This window comes from Ctenopharyngodon idella, chromosome 12 (genome assembly GCF_019924925.1).
Source record: "Ctenopharyngodon idella isolate HZGC_01 chromosome 12, HZGC01, whole genome shotgun sequence".
NCBI lineage: Eukaryota > Metazoa > Chordata > Actinopteri > Cypriniformes > Xenocyprididae > Ctenopharyngodon > Ctenopharyngodon idella.
Window position 1 is genome coordinate 30043559 of NC_067231.1, and position 20104 is coordinate 30063662.

Genomic DNA, 20104 nt, shown 5'->3' on the forward strand with positions numbered 1-20104 from the left:
TGGTCCGTCTGCATTCACATTCTCTGAGGCCGTCCGTCTGAGCTCAAACAGAGAGGACCGTACGTGTTGTGAATGTGGCCACTGCTCTTTGGTTGGCAAATGAACACGTACCTCATAGTGATTGTTCTCTGTGGCCGCGATAACCCAGACGTGATCAAACCAGGGGAACGCGTCTTCTTCAAAGAATGTCTGAGCGGATTCTGGAGGTTTGATAGTTACACTATCAATATGGAGAGAAAACAGTGTTAAAAGTGCTCAACTGCACTGTCAGGCTGTAAAATAAATGTAATAAAGTTAAGTTAAACATACTATATTAAATTAATTTGACCTAATACAACTAAACTGATTTAATTTGAATGAAATAAAATTTTGTCTAAACACTTAAATTAAGGGTAATGAATTCATTTTATGAGTGTAGCAATAAAGAAAGACAATGAAAATGACTAGATATTAATTTAAATGAAACTCCTCACAGCAGCATGAATTCAAAACACACACTCTTAAAAAACAAAGGTTCCTTATTGGCGATGGTTCCATAAAGAACCTTTAAAGGGGTCATGACCTGTGTTGTTTTATTGTTTTATAATGTTTCCTGGGCTGCACTTATAATGTTAGTATGCTTTTTACATCAAAAATTGTCATAATTTAGAAATAAAAGGCATTTTTACGACCCTGATTTTAGCCCTCTGATTTGAACGCTCTGTTTCAAGGGGCGTGTCTGCTGTGAGACTTCAGTGTAAACGCCCACTGCTGTGATTGGCTGACATCTTTAGCTGAGTATTACTCTCTCGAAAACTTTTAGCATGTTTTTACTATTACAGCTCTCAAGGTTAACTAATCGTTAATCATGGAATGAAAGGTTGCAGTGATGAACATTGTAGCCGATCACAGACATGAAAGCAGTGATCTCGTCATTGCAACTCAATTTCTGCGCGCTAACGAATGCTCTCATCGTAACTAAGAGCGCAAACACAAACTAAGAAATTTACTGAATAAAATGGGAGTTTTGGCACGAGTCCAGAACTCAGTCACTGATAAACTCGTGCTGTTTGATTGACAGCTCCAGCGATTGTAAAGGGAGCGTTCTTTGATTGTTTTCTATATATAATTTAAACAACATGAAGTTGAGCGTTTAGTCGCTGGTTTGATTTACCGACACATAGACAAAGAACATCTGACTGTACATGAATCATTACATATAAGATCAGGCATTAGAATTAACACAGTTCCTTACATGTTGTTGCATTACTGTCGAGTCCATATCGTAAAAGTCTGATAATACCCAAATGTGACTGATTTACCAAAGAATCCACAGTGAAATGTACCGAATACAAATAAATAAAGCTCAACTGAGACATTCACATTGTTAAAAGTAAATAACCATATTCCTAGCATTAGGATCCTTTAAAAGGTAATGTTATTTTTAGTCCTGTATCGCACTTCTCTCCTCCTCATCTCACTAACACACCAGTGGGCGGGGCTAATGTTGCAATAATGAAGTAGGCGTGGATTTCTTCTGCGGAGGCGGAGCTTCACAAATCGTTCACTGGGCCTGGTGTCAATAAAGCTTTTATTGGACTAACAAGGACGTTTTCAGTTCTGAAACTACAGGATATTCTTATAGTATGATGACCTCTTATCAAAAGCTCAAGGAAAAGTTGATTTCTCAAAATGTGAATGTGAAATGTGAATTCTACTCTAAAAGGAAGGCACTATTATAGCTTTTCTTTTATGAAGTATACAGGCATGCATTCTTTCTAAAAAGAAAGATCATAATGCAGACATTAGACAGCAAGACGGCCCTTGTTGTCATGCTGTGATTGAAAATCGTGTTGTCCAGCTTTCCGAAGGTGTTGGCGGATTTGAGAACAGATATTAGATTTCAAAAGCTGATCGTCTGGGTTTGTTTAGTTCACATCACCTTCACCGACTCATTTTGCTTTGACCATATTTCAATGTTATGCTTCTGTTTCAAATGTATGTGTCCCGCAGTATGAACACCTGTGTCTCCGACAGTCCCTTCTGCTGCTCCGGCACCGAAGCCAAAGTCATTGTTGATTCAGTGAGTGTTTTCTATCAACTCTTCTGTCACACATACCGAGCATTATAATTCCATCTCGCTGAACCATCGAGACTTTGGGGAACTTTTGAGCATAATGAACCGCTGATTGCATTCTTTTCAAACAATTCCAGGGGTCTGTTTGGATTTAATAATCGTGCGATTGCAAATTATATAAAAGAATAATGCGGTGAGAGTTTAATCATCTTGTCAGTGGTCTGATTAAACTTTTAAAAAGCCATTAAAGTTTCACCCAAAAATTAAACGTCAGTCATTTACTCACCCTCATGTCGTTTCGAACAGACGTTTGGCATAAAGTCGAAACCGGAGCTGTGAACGGCCAAAATGAGAAAAAAGCACCAGAAAAGTATTATAAGAGATTTGTTAAAGTGCCATTAAAGTCTGATTCAATTTAAGTTGAACACAACACTCGATATATTCCTGAAGAAAAACAAGTTAACATCTGGTTTTATTCAAGTCAAAAATATTAGCTATTTAATATTTCTAAATCAACCTAATTTTTACCAACCAAATAATTTTTATAACCCGCCAGTGATTCCCTCGAGGTTTTCCTACAGGTTTTTAAATTTATTATTAAAATAAGGTCTGTGGTTAAACATAAGTTGACGATACTTGAACGTTTTGTTCTACAACATAAATTACTACGAAGCCCCTGACATGACATGCAGGTAAAAAAATAGTAGGCTAAATCTTGCGCACGATTTACTAATTCGTTCCTTCGATTTATTAAAATGTGCGCACGATTTACTATTTCGTTCCCTCGATTTATAAATCATGCGCACATTTTAGTAAGTCGTGCGCATGATTTGAGGGAACGAATTAGTAAATTGTGCGATTTAATTTTTTTTCTTGCATGTCATGTGTGGGGCTCCGTAAATTACTTACATACATGAATATTCTTATAGTTACTTAGCTACCAGAAAAAATTTTTTTAACATAGCTTAAAATTCGCGTGAGTAGTTTACGTTGTACAACAAACATTAAAAGTATTGACAAGTTATATTTACCACAGACCTTGTTTTACTCACAAATCGCAAAACCCCATTATAAAACCCACAAGAAAATCTTGAGGGAACCAGTGGCGGGATTTGACGTCATCCCTGCATCACTCTATTGTCATTTGTGTTGAATTATTCCTGTAAGGATCTACCTTGTGTTCTCAGGCTCGTCCTCACGGTGACGCAGATCCGGTTCCCAGCTCAGGTGAGTGATCCGTCCTTCAGCCTGACGATCTCCGATCGCAAACTTGGGATTTGAGCACCTACTTAATTTTTTTTCTGAACAACAGATGATAGTAAACGGTAAAATAAGTAATTATATAAGGAATAATTGACGACGGGCCGTTGAATTATTAGACAATGAAAGACGGTGCACTCGTAATATGGCGGACTAAGTCCCGCCTTCTAAATAAGAGCCAATCGCCGATTGGTAAAGTCATTGCGTCACCGCAGCGGCCGTTAGACGCTCCGGTTCCTATAAACAGCCAGACGCGCACGACCGGCACTTACCTTAATCCTTAAGCCTGAAAAATGCCGTTTTTTTGTCATGATTCGACCATTTAGAAACAGAATGTATGAGACAGCTGTTGTGGTGATTTCAAATATGAAATTTAATCGAAAGCTTGTCGAACAGCTTTGGGGAATTTGATGTTTCCCCATTCAAAGAGATGCGTTTCAAAGATGGCCGCCGAGTGAAATGACTTGTCTTAAAGGGACTTTGATTCAATCATTTTTATTTTATTTAAAAATAATAATAATAAATAATTAAATCATTTTTTTTTCTCTTTCCAGCTGATAAATGGTTCTATTACAAACAAACATAGAAGATCATCAGCGGTGAAAGGAACAATAAATGGCCGGAAAACAGTTTTATTACACCACAGACGAATCCATCAATCACGACTGTCATATTTCTGCAGTATATTGTATTAGTTATAGATAAACACTGTATAGTTTGATTAATAAAGTTGTAGAGGCCTGAGAAAAGCTTGGATGTTAGAAAGTCTGTATGAACATGCAAACTGTGAATCCGAATTAAACAAAGTGACTTTACAAACATCTCTGGTGGTCATTACAATCCAAATAAACTATTTTACTGAAATACATATTTATATGATTCATCTATTAATATATGGTCATTTGTATGTTAAAGGAACATCTAATTGTAGCATATTAGATTAATTTTATAATTGCATGGCAACACCTGATTCTACAGGTAATTGTTGCTAACATGATGATGTTATTCTTGACTTCATGCACCATCACCATGGCAACCATCATCAATGTAGCAGCATCTGTTACTCCAAATGTCAAGCAGGTGTGAACTGCTGTTTATGGGAAAATTTCATTGTCATTACAGGATGGTGTCAATGATACATAAAGAAGATCCTCCTGCAATTAAGGGAAATTTCCTGTTCTGCTCAGAAAAAAAAAAAACTCATTCTAATTTTAAAGAATTATATAATAGCTTTAAACTTTTTTTATCGCGTCCCTTTAATTACTTCTCCTAAGCAAGTGCTGAAAATTTAATTTTGGGCCCTGTCATTACTATCACACAAAATTAAAATCCACTTAAAGATTGATTAAGCCAGAAACGAGAGCTTTATTACAGAATATGTGATTAATGTTTTAACATTTGATATGTAGACTGAATAAGAATTCAAGTAAATTGCCCCTAAATGAAGAATCACCCATTTATTACACTTCTTTAATACAACATTTAAAAATATGTTGAGTAGACTGAGCAGAGTAAGTAATAAGGTGTTGGAATCGATGTGTAAATAGTGGCATCTAGTGGTCAGTAATTGTATGTGCAACAGACCTGCATTGGCGATTGAAACCCATTAACGTGACTAAATTTTAAATAACTTCACTTTATATATATATATATATATATATATATATATATATATATATATATATATATATATACTGTTTTTCTCTAAATATTTCGGACCCCACTTGCTCTAACCAATGAGATCGCGCATCGATGATGATGTGCGTCAAGGCGGAAGTGGTGTCAGGTTGGCGTGCGCGCTCATGTGAGAGATTCTGCGGGTTACTAGAGACGCTCCACGGCACGCGCGCTTTAATATAATCGCATCATAAACCGGAGGATTCATCGCCGACACATCGAGGCCGTGACACGCGTCTGATAAACGGTGAGAGATGATAAAAACACACAGAAGCAGAGTGAGAGTTGTGCTGGAGCCGGATGAGGCTTTATTCAGGCCCGGGATTAACGGTGTGTGTGTGTGATCTTACACCTGATGACTTTCTGTCACTCATCTGATGTGTGTGTGTTTAGCCTGCTCATGCTGTCATGAGTGTTACATGATTAAAATCAGGTGAATCAAATGATTTACGTGTATATACATCACTGACAGCTGATCTACTGCATGTAGTTTACACTACAGAGTACAGTAAAGATGTTATGGTACTGAATTTCTTTACCACGGTATTTACATGCACGGTGATAAATGTGGAAAAACATGCTAATATTATTATGGTACATTTTTGTTGGTGCCCTAAATGTCAAAAACATGGTACAAAAGGTAACAACGTACCATAGTATTCCCATGTTCTTAACATTTTAGTAATATTTTCTGTGTTTGTTTTTTTTATTTGGATAGGAAACATCTGCAATGTCATTTATATTTGACTGGATCTACAGAGGGTTTAGTGGAGTGCTGCAGTTTTTAGGTGAGTTTAGATTATAAACGCCTGAGTTTGTCTCTTTAGTCTCTTCTGCTCATCTAGATATCGGTCACATGACTATTTAAATGATTATTTCACTTCAGATTTGAAATTTCCTGATAATTTACTCACCCCAATTAATGTCATCCAAGTTGTTTGTCTTTCTTTCTTCAGTCGAAAAGAAATTATGTTTTTTGAGGAAAACATTCCAGGATTTTTCTCCATATAGTGGACTTCACTGGGGTTCAAATGTCAGTTTCAGTGCAGCTTCAAAGAGCTCTACATGATCCCAGACGAGGAATAAGAGTCTTATCTAGAGAAACCATCAGCCATTTTCTAAAAATAATAAAAATTATACACTTTTTAACCACAAATACTCATCTTGCACTGCTCTGTGATGCGCCACGCATTACGTAATCATGTTGGAAAGGTCACACGGAAGTACCGATCCAGTGTTTACAAAGCGAACGCACAAAGACTAAGACAAACGCCCTTTACAAAAAAAAGGTAAAACAAAGATGTCGGACGATTTTGAAGCGGTACTTCCGCCTACGTCACGCGTGACCTTTCCAACGTGATTACGTAATGCGTGGCGAATCACAGAGCAGTGCAAGACGAGCATTTGTGGTTAAAAAGTATACAATTTTTATTTTTGTTTAGAAAATGGCCGATGGTTTCTCTAGATAAGACTGTTATTCCTCGTCTGGGATCATGTAGAGCTCTTTGAAGCTGCACTGAAACTGACATTTGAACCCGTTGAACCCCAGTGAAGTCCACTATATGGAGAAAAATCCTGGAATGTTTTCCTTAAAAACCTTAATTTCTTTTCCACTGAAGAAAGAAAGACATAAACATCTTGGATGACATGGGGGTGAGTAAATTATCAGGAAATTTGAATTCTTAAGTGAACTAAACCTTTAACTCCTGCCTGCATGCGTTTTTGGCAGTAATATTTAAATGAGCAGTAAAGTTGATATATGTATAGTTTGATATATGTTAACGTAGTCTTTGTTTTTTTGCAGGTTTGTATAAGAAGTCTGGGAAGCTGGTTTTTCTCGGGCTGGACAATGCTGGAAAAACGACTCTACTGCACATGCTCAAAGACGACAGATTAGGACAACATGTGCCCACATTACACCCCAGTAAGACACAATCACTACAATAGAACTGTGAAATTAATAATTCCCATCAGGCATTGCTCACGGTTGATGACCTGATCCTGTTTGTGTTTTATGTCAGCGTCAGAGGAGCTGACCATCGCAGGAATGACGTTCACTACGTTCGATCTGGGTGGTCATGTACAAGGTCAGAACTATAAATCAATATCAATCTGATCATTTGTTTTAATTCAATTAACACAAAGGAGAAGATTAAAAATATTAAACTCAGACGCACGTTCATGTAACAACGTCTGCTCTCGCATCAACACAACACGCATACGTTGTGATGCTCTTGTGAACGCGCGTTGGAGAATAATATTTGTAAATAAAGTTATTTTTTTAATAAAGACTGAAAGTGATCGTGGTGTAGTTTTGCTTTTAAGTTTAGCTTATTTCTGGAGATATTTCTGTGTCCTTTTTCCATGCAACCACAGAATGAGCTCTTACATAGGTGTGCCAAATTTGGTGAAAATATCTCATTCCATCTATGAGTTATAGTCATATTAGTAAAAGTGGCTCCGCCCACTCAGAGCGTTTTGGCGGCCTTTAGAGACCATGAATTGAAATTTCATCTTTTTTTTTTTGATAATTATTGACAATCAGACTCCAGAGAATCTCACTGCACTGGTTTGGTTCTGATCGGGCCAAAAACCTAGGACTAACGGTTGAAGAGTTATGAGCCATTTTGTACTTTTGACCGCTGTAGCGCCCCCATCAGGTCGATTGGGGCGAGCCTTGGTGACGTTGTAGATGGTGTGAGTACTACCAGCTCTCAAAGTTTCATGTCTCAATGACTTATGGTTTGGTCTGCCTGATCCATTTTAGGGCAGAATGCTGATCCTTGGAAATTTTAAGAATAGGGTTTCAGCGCTACATGCTTGAACCCCTTAAAATCATATTGGGTTTTTATTGAGGGAACCAGTTTGATTCTAACTTCCGGGTTTGCCTACAAAAATATGTCATCATTGCAGTGCTCTTTAGTGCGTTCAAGTCCTTCTGAGAAGATTGTATTTACGAGGTGGGAAGTAGTGTTTACAATGACAGTTACGAAAGAAAATCTTTCCGACATGACTTGAACGCACCAAATGTGAATTCTGGAGCTTGACCGCTGCGCTCACTCTTCATCTCCAGCACGGCGAGTGTGGAGGAACTACCTTCCTGCCGTCAACGCCGTGGTCTTCCTCGTGGATTGTGCCGATCACGAGCGTCTCGCAGAATCTAAGGTGGAACTTGACGTAAGTCTTTGCGGTGTGGTTAAGTTAGTTTTAAATTTGACGTTCGCTAAATGCCCATTACATTCTCCGCTTCTATCACATATTCAAGCCAAACCAACTTGGAAACGCATGAATAGATTTTCTTTGCATTGCACTTTTTCATATCAAATTCATATATCAGTTAAACAATTGAAAATGACTGAAGGTACACTCTTCAAAACAAGCCTTGTGCTATATAATAAGGAATAAGTGTTTCAACATACTGTTGGTTTCACTTCTATCTCTTTCTCCACCACTGACGGAATTTTCCGGCTTTCCTTGTTTTCACTGTTTTACGGTAGAGGGCGCTATTATGCAACTTCTGAAAGAGTAGAGAATCTCCGGATCAAAACACAGGCAAAAAAGAGCAGAAACAAGCGATAAAAGCATTGATTGATTGAGAAAACATGATTTTCTCTTTCTTTCTTTTTATATATTGCATGTTCAGATATTCATTGCAGGGAGAATATTGGCAGGGAAAGAGTTAAAATTCCGCTTTGTGCCATGCAAAGAAAACTTATAGAAACTGAGCATATAATGGGCGTTTTGTGAATGTCAAATATAAAACAAACTTAACTGCACTAGTCTTTACTACATGTCTTTACAGACATGCCTCTCAGTAACTGCGTTTTTTGAGGTGAATCTCTGTATTTTCAGGCTCTGCTGTCGGATGAGACGATCTCCAGTGTGCCGGTGCTGGTGTTGGGCAATAAGATCGACCGACCCGAGGCCGTGAGTGAGATGAGACTACGAGAGGTTTTCGCTCTGGAAGGACAGACCACTGGGAAGGTCAGTGCCAAGCAATCACGGACAAATAACACTAATGTAAGGTAACATGTAGGGCTGGGTTGAAAATATTGATTTCTTGATTTGATTCTCATTTTGATGAACCGGTATCAGCTCTTAAAAACCAAGTATCAATCTCTGCCAGGCGCTTCAGAGATGTTGAAGGAGGGAAACTGCCTCACTCTCTTCTCTCCAAGAATGGATTAAAGAAGAATAGGATACAGGAGAAGGAAGTTCAACACTCTTATTTCTAATAAGCGACCCCAAATAACATGATATTCAGCCCATGGAATTTGAATTTTAACAGGGGAACCCCGCCAAAAACATCGATTTTTACCCCCCAGAATGCAAATTTTACCGGGGGACCCTCTGAAATGCGATTGGGCTAGTTTTGAGTAGCAATTGGGCGGGTTTTGTTAAAACCTGGCAACCCTGGTCAGCAGCAAAGACATTGGTTAATCAAGTGAGATTAAATACATAAAGTATATTTGTGTAATTTAGTTATTACAGGTTTGCGTAAAATTCTAAAATTTAATTTCACTGTTGAGGAATACTGAATGTTTTCGTGCACGTGAGATGAGTAAATGCATGTTCACATTTAGTCTAGAACTACAATAACCATCATGTTTACACAGCGCACACAACAACTTTATTTCTCTCAACTTGGGGACAAGAGAGCTGTCAGTCAATAAATGTGAAAACAAAGTAACTTGCGTTAGTTATTTGAAAAAGTGTAACTTCGATATTTTATTGTAACTTGAAAAAGTAATGTTACTTTACTGGTTACTTGAAAAAGTAATCTGATTACTTAATTCAAGTTACTTGTATTGTGTTACTTTACTAGTTACTTGAAAAAGTAATCTGATTACGTAACTTGTAATGCATTATTTTACTAGTTACTTAAAAAAGTAATCTGATTACGTAACTTGTAATGCGTTACTTTACTAGTTATTTGAAAAAGTAATCTGATTACGTAACTTGTAATGTGTTACTTTACGAGTTACTTAAAAAAGTAATCTGATTACGTAACTTGTAATGCGTTACTTTTTCAAGTAACTGGTAATCTGATTACATAACTCAAGTTACTTGTAATCCGTTACCCCTAACACTGATCATGTCCAGGTTTTATGATCATAACACCATCTATTTCACATTTTAGCAGTGTTTTCTGAGTGGGCTTGGCTCTGGAGTTAGGCCCAGTCCAAGGTGGAACTTTGCTTCCTTCCAGAGATACACCTGGTCAGAGTTGGGGCTGTTTTTTTGGAACAGTAGCTACTCAAATGATATTAACTCCTATAATAATGAGTGTTTACATTATTTTGTCCAACCCCTGAATCAATATTGAATCTGCTTATGAGTCCAAATTGAATCGAACTATGCAATTTGTGTCAATGCCCAGCCTTAGTAATGTAGCTTCACATGTTGCATGCTGTGTTTACAGGGCAGCGTGTCGCTGAAGGAGCTGAGCGTGCGACCACTGGAGGTTTTCATGTGCAGCGTTTTGAAGAAGCAGGGCTACGGGGAAGGTTTCCGATGGCTCTCGCAGTACATCGACTGATTTCAGACACCATTACATCCGTTCTGTCCTGATCTTAGTCCTGCTCTGTGATTATCAGCAATAAGAGATTTGATGATTTTATTGTGTTTTAGTGGATATTACTGATTGGTTCTGTCGTTTTAGTCTCAATTCTGCATGTTAAAGATGGAGGGTGTCATTTCTGCAGTTTACACACTGCAGCTTTAAATGCAGAAGAACATGCTGTCACTTTATTAAAGCCTGCGAATGTGGATGCAAAGTGGAATCAAGCCATTCGTTTTTAAACAATGATCAAAGTACAAGCACGTGATATTTCAGTTCCTGACGCTTTTGCTTAAGTTTTAAAATTTCGAGTCGCACTGATACACTTGAGTGTTGTAGTATTATTTAGCGTACTCTCATCTATAGATGTTGTAAAAAGCTGATCTGTGGTTTGAGATGTATAGTATGTTGTAATATATTCTACTGTACAGTGTTTGTGTAGATAATGTTCATATAGTGTATGTCATCAGATGCCGTTGGTGTTTGTTGATCATCAGATGAAGGTCTGATAGGAGAACGCCTACGGCAGAGACACGTGATAATTTTTTTTTTTGCAAATTTGTAAATATTGTATAATGGAGTATAAATGTGTTTTTATTGTTCATAGCCTTGACTTGAGTGTACAGGAATCCATCCTAACAGACTGTAAACATCTATAAACTATTAATATTTTGAAGAATGTTTCTGCAGTCATTTAAGATCTTGATTTTTAATTGCAGATTGTTAGTAATCCTCAAACCTCTGAAACTGATAATTCACTCAGTATCTTTAGCATGAAACAAATCTGTCATTTACTCACCCTCATGCTGTCCAAACCTGTACCGGACTTACTTTCTTCTGTGAAACACAAACAAGGTGATTTTTTCAGTACGATGAAAATGACCTGACCTGTCTCAGAGTAAAAAATAAATAAATAAATCACCACTACAAATTAAAATGCATGATGATCATACAACGAAGTGTTCAAATATTTCCCAAAAAAGGTGGGAAACTTAATCATTCATGCAATAAATCTTTCAACTTGCTAGTTGTAACGAAACTTAAAAAATCGAGACCTTCCTTGACTTCCTAGGTTATCTCTGAAAGCCTGTAGACTGATTTTTATGTGAAGGAATCGGGACGTTTTTGCCGGGAAAATCAAAAGGATGTGACGTTAACACGCGCTCCAGATAACCTATCTTGTTAAAAGTATCGCTGCAAAGGTATTTATTTTTACTTCTAAGCGAAGAACGACGAACTTCAATGTGAGTATATCGCGGCCTTGAATCACGTTTAGTCTTTTGTACCTAACGAGTGCGTGCACGAGCAACAAGTTGCTGGCTGTAGTTCATTTAACGGCCACCGGTATCGCTAATAATTCTACATATAGCCCCTTTTAAGTGATGAACTTTGAAACGGTCACAGGAGATAAACCTGTGGATTTTCTACAAGTACGATAAAAGCATCATAACAGCAGTTTATATGACTCATGTACATCAACACAAACGAGATTTGAAAGCTAGATTTCAGTAAACTTGCAGTTATGGCAAACAATTAAAATGCACTACTATGATAATTTATGGTGCTTTTTGGAGCTTGACAGACGTGGTCACTATGAATCGTAGGGATTTTTCAGGATGTCTTTTGAAGAAATAAAGTCATATGGGTTTAAAACCACACGAGTAAATTGCAGAATTCTCATTATTGGCTAAAACATTTCCTGTAACATCAGCCATGTTTAGTTCCACTAGCAAAACACCAGGAGGCAGCAGTGATCTCCAGATGTCACAGTTCACACAGATTATTCAGAGACAGTTTTATTATCAAATCTGGTGACTGTAAGCAGAAACAAGCAGTATCGTGCCAAACACCAGTTGTTGTCTTCAGAATAAATAGTGCATGTTCATTCACATTGGCTATAAATGTGTGTTTAAGCCTCAGGCTGTCAATAAAACACAGTTTACAATGGTTAAACCGTAGTGTATCTACATGCTATAAATGCAAAATGTGCACAAATGTGAATGTATGAGTGTTTGAAACACTTGCATCACCTCTGCAATATGCTGAAAGACTTCTGGTCCCTTCTGCCAACAATTTTCCCTCTCCACCCTGACGATTCAATGACTAGGTGCGTCCCAATTCACGTAAAGAGATCGATAAACGAATGTTAGTCAGTCAGTAAAACGAAATGACCGTTAATTTTTAAATTACGCGCGTAAAACGCGCGCAGACCTGAGGCGCGCAATAAAGAATAATAATATAAAAAATAAATAAATAACCTACAGGGAACGTTCTGGGAAGGTTCTCTTTGGGTTATAAAAATAAAACCTAAAAAATAACCTGCAGGGAAAGTTCTCTTTAGGTTACAAAAATAACCATGCACCCTTTTCACGGATTGTGATGGCGCGATTTAACGGTCACCATCATCGTAAATCTTGCAGTTTTTTATATTTTCATTTTTTTTTAAATGTATGTACATTTATAACACTATACTTAGTATTGTATTACCTTTTCATCAAATTAAAAAAAAAAAAAAAAAAAAACGAGTTAACATTGGGTGTTTCTAATAATACAGCGGCTGTGGGAGTGACGGTAAATTTCTCTCTTCTGACTTCCATTATCAATCTCTCTATTTTTTCCCTCTTTTTGAAAGTTGTGAAAACACTGTTGTTGAGTTTTTCTTTTTCTATGTGAGAAAATGGGGACACAAAAATATATTTAATGTATTCTCTCATTCACCGCCATAGAATTTTACCCAACTACGACTTCCGCTTCCCAGAACTGGATGATTGGTCAGAAAATCTGATGAGAAGCGGAAGTGCAGGGTGATGTCATCAAAACTGTTGATCCATATTGGCGGAAGTAACAAGACTTGCATTGTTTTGAATGCAATTTTGTCATTGTTTTGTAACACACTAGCTTATAGATAATCTTAAAGCTAACATATCCATACTAAAAGCCAAAAACTTCCATTTTGATTTCATGGCGACTTTAAATACCTGCATTTAATTAACTGAATATGGCTTGTTGGACACTTCAGGCATTCAACTGTCGTAGCTTTAATTACGTAGCGGAGGGGGAGGGGCATCAGACTGATGCTGGGTGATAACCTTATAAAATGTACATAGTGCATTTTGTATAGTGTGTCATGTTTGTAATGGCATACTACCGTACTGTAGCTGAACTTTAAAGTATGATGCTAGCAACACAAAGGTCATGAGGTCGATTCCCAGGGAATGCATGAATAGAAAATGTACAATATCTGGATGCATGTATTAAAATAATGCAAGCTGCTTTGGATAAAAGCGTCTGCCAAATGCATGAACGTAAAGGCATACTACTCTTACTAGTCTCGCAGTATAGTATGTATACTGTGCAAATTACTCAATGTATAAAAGATCTACTACATTGCATGGAATACAGTATCCCACAATGCGCTGCACTCAACACCTTCCATTTCAACTGAAATAATTTTCATATTCCGTAATCCCATAATAATTTTGATGCATTAACGAGCATTAAATGATCCGATTCTCACATATTCCCATGATTTTTTTTACCTTGCCCTGAATAAAGCTGAAACACGGTCATGGCATGTGCTTCCAGTGACTTTGAGGCTGTATAATAATTCAGTTCACTGCAAACAGCAACCCTGCCAGATATTGATTTTCAGACGCTTTGTCAAGCTCAGTCAATGCGGAGTAAATGAACGAGCTGCGTCGTGAGATATTTCTCCTTAGGAGTTTCTTAAGATGTCCGGCAACATCAAATATGTCTTTTACACACGAACACACAGCTGATTATGTATCAGAGAGAAGGTTCAATTATTTACAACATTTTATTTCACAGATTTAGAGGAGCCGACATCAGCCATAGTGCCACAATCTCAACATTAGACATCACGGTTTTACTCTTATTTTACAGAGAAGGAGCCAATAAAAGAGCTTTTTGTTGTGAACTATCATGCAATACGAAAAATAAAGCAATTCAAACATTTCCATTATTAACAATGTTTTGTTTTTCTTTTAACCGCATTCAACTCCCAGTCTAAATGAACAGAAATACACATACATTGAGTTGTACATTCAAGAATCCGGAGTCAGTTCTGATTCAGAAGCTGAAACAAGTGTGAAACCGTCTATACTGCAGCTGTCAGTCATAATAAATTATACAACAGTTACATTCCTGTGAGTTCTGATACTGTATTTCCCTGTCCGTGTTCACTATATACAATCTTTTGCAACTATTTTTGTCGGCAGAGCAATATGGAGCTAAAATAGTCTCAAATGTGGTGCATTTAAAATATGATTCACACATGCTTAAGCTAATTCACATTAACAAAAAAAAAATCATTTTTTTCATGTAGAAACCTTCAAACAATACTTGTGTATTTATGAATTAGGCTTTGCATTTGTGAATTTTGTAAACTTGCTTGTTCATTTGCGATTCTGCGAATATGAATAAGGTTGAGTTTGTCAGTTTCTCTTCTCAAATACTTATAATAAATACATTATTTATAAATTATAAATATATACTTATAATAAACAAACTACACAAAGAAAACTTCAGAAATATGAAACATACTTGTGTATTTATGAATTAGGTTTTGAATCTTTGTGTATTTGCAAATCATGAAGTTATGACTGTCATTTTCTGCTTGCAAATATATACTTATAATAAATACATTACTAATAAATAATAAATATGTACTTATAATAAACTTAAATGTAAGCTACAAAAAAAGTTTAAATATTTGCAAACAATAAATAAATTCATATTCACAAAATACAATTGCAAACACAATTCATAAATACACAAGTATGTTTGCACATTTCATGTACAACTTTACATTTTCTTGTGACTGAATCAGAGAATTAATCTTGAGACTTTTAGCTGCTGCATATCTGATCACTGTAACTCAATCTTAATACACAGCTCTCTTGACTCTGTCTGAAATGGAAGCTTGTTTCCACCATGAAATAAAACATAAAAAAGGTAATTGCGACTTTTTATCTCACAATTCTGACTTTACTTAGAATTGCGAGTTACAAAGTCAGAATTGCAAGATATAAAGTCAGAATTGCGTGATAAAAGCTTTATAACTCCCAATTCCGACTTTATAACTCGCAATTCCAACTTTATAACTCGCAATTCCGACTTTATATCTCGCAATTCCGACTTCATATCACGCAATTCCGACTTTATATCTTGCAATTATGACTTTATAGTTTGCAATTCCAACTTTATATCTTGCAATTATGACTTTATAGTTTGCAATTCCAACTTTATATCACGCAATTCCGACTTTATATCTCGCAGTTCCGACTTTATAACTCGCAATTCTGACTTTATATCTCGCAATTATGACTTTATAGTTCGCAATTCCGACTTTATATCTCACAATTCCAACTTTATATCTCGCAATTCTGACTTTATATCTCGCAGTTCCGACTTTATATCTCGCAATTCTGACTTCATATCACGCAATTCCGACTTTATATCTCGCAATTCCGACTTCATATCACGCAATTCCGACTTTATATCTCGCAATTCTGACTTTATATCTCGCAATTCTGACTTTATAACTCGCAATTCTGACTTTATATCACGCATTTGTGAGAAGAAAAATCAGAATTGTAAGATAGTCACAATTACCTTTTTATTTTTTTATTTAGTGGCAGAAACAAGCTTCCATAGTCAGAGTCTTCATTTAGAGAATAATGTGTTATAAACACATCTGCAGAAGTGTCGGTATCTTCTTTCCAGCGTGTCGGAGCTGCTGACGCCCATCACACGTTCTTTACAGGCTACATTCACATACACACAGATGAACTTCTGTACAGTGAGTGCTGAACTTGATCTCCAGAGGTTTCAAGTTCTTTTGCATAAATCACGTCAAATAAATTATAATACCCTGTTCATGATGATGCATCTGTGGACGTCAACACAAAATTCAAGGTTCTTTCGTTAGAGTTTTGAGTCTTTCTTGCATCTGAATGAGGACGAATGATCTGTGTGTCAGAGTTAAAGAGGTCTTATTATGCTTTTTACATTTTTTAACTTCCTTTAGTGTGTAATGCTGCTGTTTGAGCATGAAAAAGCTCTGCAAAGTCCCTCCAGCAGGAGTTCTTCTCTATATCAGTGTCAGTGTTTCTGAACTCCCTGAAACGCCTCCATTGTAGTCTTGAGTTTTCTTCACAATATTCCTCATTTAAATAATTCATACGCTGAATAAAGGGGCGGGGCCTGGTTGAGTTAGTTAGTAGTGTGTTGAAACTAGCAGTTATGGTAAGGGGCGGGACATTTCCCAAACACCAATCACAACACACTGCTCCAATCAGAGCACAGTGTGCTTTTCAGAAGGAGGGGCTTCATAGAGACAGGAACTAAACAGAGCGTTACTGACAGACTGGGAAGAGAGGAGCTGAACAATGGAGAATATGAAGAAAATAATCAACCTGTTCTAGTAGAGCCCAAAAACAACATCAAGACTGTAAAAGCATAACATGACCTCTTTAAACCAATGACAAACACTAGTTGGGAAATCAGTGACACTAAAATACAAACTTAAATGTTGGTCGAATATTTCAGGAAGCGTAAAAAAGGTGGTTTGTCAGTGCGCTGGACGGCACACGTTTCATCTGATCACATGATGAAGGTGTTTTACCAGATGTATCCACCATCATCACTCTCTCCCGCCTCCTCCTCCTCCTCCTCTTCCTCTGCGTTCTCATCCGTGTCTTTCTCCTCCTCATCCTCCCAGCCGACGCCGCTGCTGAAATCTCCAGAGCTGAGCAGCTCGTCTATAGGAAACACACACACACACATTCAGTCACTGAACGGCCCGCGTAACAGGAAGACGTGAACGTGTAGACCTACTGTCACTCACCGCAGTCTGGGTTTCCATGGATACGTGACCCGGTGGCCTCCGATCCGTGAGGGTCGACGCACCAGCACTCGTCTCGGCTGCGGTCGCACTGCAGCTTCCTGTAGTAGCCGTCCTCATCACAGCTGGGGATGTACATGCCTGCGCACACACACAGGTTTGTTTTGCTATCAAAGTGAGGACTCTCCATAGGCGTAATGGATTTTATATTGTACATACTGTACATTCTCTCCCCCTACACTACCCCTAAACCTACCCATCACAGAAAACATTCTGCACTTTTACATTTTTAATAAAACATTGTTTAGTATGTTTTTAAAGCTCATGAAATGTCCTCATATTTCATATTTACATCGTAATACCAGTGTAACACCCATGTCATTATACACATTTGTGTCCTCATAAATCACTCATAATTCTGTGTGTTTACCTGGTTTCCTCTTAGATGCCTCCTGTATCTGGATCTGCTCAATTTCAGCCAGACATGGAGGTTCTGGGAAAAACAGGAAATGATGAAAGATCATCTACCAATGACACAGTCTCAAATCACACATTTTTATATTCATTTTATCTATCAAGTGCGAAGTGATTAAAAACAAACAAATAAAAAACACAATAATATATTACTATAAAATGCAAGACTTTTTTTTCCCTGCAGTGTTTCAGCATCTCTCTTCTCTGATGACGAGGGCGGGGCAACCTGTCACTCACATGAGATCCACCAATAGCAAACCACAACCATCCAATCAATTCCCCCACAGACAAAATCAAGCCCCGCCCTACATTTGTTCTTGTTTGAGAAGCAGTTTCACTCGGATATACGACACAAAAGAGATGAAAAGACTAGCACAACTTCCCTTTCATGCCGACTTTGTACAAAGAACTCTTTTATACCAGAGGACCAAGATTCCTCAAGCCCTTTAAATGTAAAGATTTGAACAGGGAATGAGTGAAGACAGACTCACTCTCCCTCCAGAAGCACAGGCACCATTCAGCCGTGGAAACCTTTCCGTCTCGGTAAGAGTCGCACGAGTTGAAGAACGGCCTGATGCACACTTCATACTTCTCCAGGTTTATGGCGGCCAGCTCCGACTGATCCAGGAACAGGTCATTACTGGTGTCCAGCTTGGAGAACATCCAGCCGATGGAGTCCTTACAGCCGGCCACGAGACCCCGGTCAAACACTGCAGAGGAAAACAGCAAGAGAACGAGAGATTCAGAATGTAATTCTAACGGAATGTTTACTGTACACTGATTTAAAAAACAAGTGTGTTGCATTGTGGGATACATGATAATACACTTGATTAAGCAAACTAGCTTGATCTTAAGAAGAACGCTAAGAGTCCTTTGTGTGATTTATCATATTTACACATGATGAAATTAATACCGGTATTCAGCGAGAAGGATGCATTAAATTGATCAAAAGTGACAGTAAAGACAAGATTTCTATTTCTGTTGTTTTGAACTTTCTATTGATCAAAGAATCCTGAAAAAATGTAACACTAGTGTTTGGGATCTACGGAAGAGGATTAGGGACAATAAAAAAAATAAAACCATCTCGAGATTAAAGTCATTATAATGCAGGATTAAGCTCGTTAAATTTCAAGAAAAAAAGTCGAAATACAATGTCGAGAATAAAATCATTAAACAAGTTTTTTCTCAAAAAACGACTTTATTTGCAAAATTTAATGAGTTTTTTCTCTACATTTTGACTTTTTTCCTCAAAATTTAATGAGTTTTTTCTCGAAACAACTTTATTCTCAAAATTTAATGAGTTTATTCTCAACATTTTATTTAGACATTTTTCACAAAATGTAACGAGTTTTTTCTCAAAACAACTTTATTTTCAAAATGTAATGTTTAAACGCAACATTTTATTTTGACGTTTTTTCTCGAAATTTAACGAGTTTTTCTCTAAACAACTTTATTCTCAAAATTGAATGAGTTTTTTCTCGAAGCAGCGACTTTATTCACAATTTAATGTCTTTATTCTCTACGTTTTTTCTCAAAACCACTTGATTCTCAAAATTTAATGTTTCTTCTCATTTTATTTTGACTTTTTTCTCGAAATTTGACGTTTTTTCTCGAAACAGCGACTTTATTCTCAAAATTTAGTTTAGTTTAAAAGTGAGTTTATTCTCGACTTTTTTTACTTGTTTCTCGAGTTTTTTTCTTGAAACAACAACTTTATTCTCAAAATTTAATGTTTCTTCTCAACATTTTATTTTGACTTTTTTCTCAAAATGTGACGTTTTTTCTCGAAACAGCGACTTTATTCTCAAAATTTAATGAGTTTATTCTCGACTTTTTTTACTTGTTTCTCGAAATGTAGACGTTTTTTTCTCGAAACACAACTTTATTCTCAAAATTTAATGAGTTTTTTTCTCAAAACAGTGACTTAATTCTCAATTTAATGTCTTTATTCTCAACATTTTTTACTTTTTTTTTTTCGAAATGTAACCATTTTTTTCCTCAAAACGCAACTTCAGTTTCAAAATTTAACAAGTTTTCTCGAAACACGATGACTTTATTCTCAAAATTTATTGATTTTATTCTCTACATTGTATTTCGACTTTTTTTCCTCGAAATGTAACGAGTTTAATCTCACATTATAATGACTTTAATCTCGAGATGGTTTAATTTTTTTATTATTACTTAAAATCCCTAAACCTCTTCCAGATCAGTA

General features: G+C 36.8%; 3 protein-coding genes and 1 long non-coding RNA gene across 5 annotated transcripts in view; 2 read left to right on the forward strand and 2 right to left on the reverse strand.

Annotated features, from left to right (window-relative positions):
- Window positions 1–3492, reverse strand: part of LOC127524054 (uncharacterized) — a 7287-nt gene extending 3795 nt beyond the window's left edge. The window contains exons 1-3 of the long non-coding RNA XR_007932991.1: window positions 3231–3492; window positions 2343–2389; window positions 112–220 (exon numbers count right to left, since the gene is read on the reverse strand). This is a non-coding gene — a long non-coding RNA (uncharacterized LOC127524054). The remainder of the gene's footprint in view (window positions 1–111; window positions 221–2342; window positions 2390–3230) is intronic.
- ppa1a (inorganic pyrophosphatase 1a) overlaps window positions 1–4215 on the forward strand; it is a 20090-nt gene extending 15875 nt beyond the window's left edge. Inside the window, exons 9-11 of the mRNA XM_051915364.1 lie at window positions 1993–2062; window positions 3244–3283; window positions 3871–4215. Of these exons, the coding sequence (XP_051771324.1) occupies window positions 1993–2062; window positions 3244–3283; window positions 3871–3902 (142 nt within the window). The 3' untranslated portion in view covers window positions 3903–4215. The remainder of the gene's footprint in view (window positions 1–1992; window positions 2063–3243; window positions 3284–3870) is intronic.
- An 857-nt stretch (window positions 4216–5072) lies between these two features.
- sar1aa (secretion associated, Ras related GTPase 1Aa) lies at window positions 5073–11473 on the forward strand. Of its 2 annotated transcripts, none has more exons than XM_051915366.1 (7): window positions 5073–5240; window positions 5712–5781; window positions 6798–6917; window positions 7015–7080; window positions 8067–8170; window positions 8846–8977; window positions 10416–11473. In XM_051915366.1, exons 2-7 carry the CDS (start codon window positions 5724–5726, stop codon window positions 10530–10532), a joined length of 597 nt encoding a protein of 198 aa, XP_051771326.1. In that variant the 5' UTR covers window positions 5073–5240; window positions 5712–5723; the 3' UTR covers window positions 10533–11473. The 2 variants fall into 2 exon arrangements, with proteins under 2 accessions (XP_051771326.1, XP_051771325.1); XM_051915365.1 differs by having other exon boundaries at window positions 5084–5323.
- A 2878-nt stretch (window positions 11474–14351) lies between these two features.
- The window catches only part of LOC127524045 (testican-2-like), a 40063-nt gene continuing 34310 nt past the window's right edge, over window positions 14352–20104 (reverse strand). Inside the window, exons 7-10 of the mRNA XM_051915356.1 lie at window positions 18384–18602; window positions 17849–17911; window positions 17422–17559; window positions 14352–17335 (exon numbers count right to left, since the gene is read on the reverse strand). Coding sequence (XP_051771316.1) covers window positions 17196–17335; window positions 17422–17559; window positions 17849–17911; window positions 18384–18602 — 560 coding nt within the window. The 3' untranslated portion in view covers window positions 14352–17195. The remainder of the gene's footprint in view (window positions 17336–17421; window positions 17560–17848; window positions 17912–18383; window positions 18603–20104) is intronic.

Coding starts and splice junctions, on each gene's coding strand:
- sar1aa (XM_051915365.1), top strand. CDS start 5,294: ATGAGGCTTTATTCAGGCCCGGGATTAACG. Junction 5,782..6,797: donor TGGAGTGCTGCAGTTTTTAG/GTGAGTTTAGAT, acceptor GTTTTTTTGCAG/GTTTGTATAAGAAGTCTGGG. Junction 6,918..7,014: donor TGTGCCCACATTACACCCCA/GTAAGACACAAT, acceptor GTTTTATGTCAG/CGTCAGAGGAGCTGACCATC.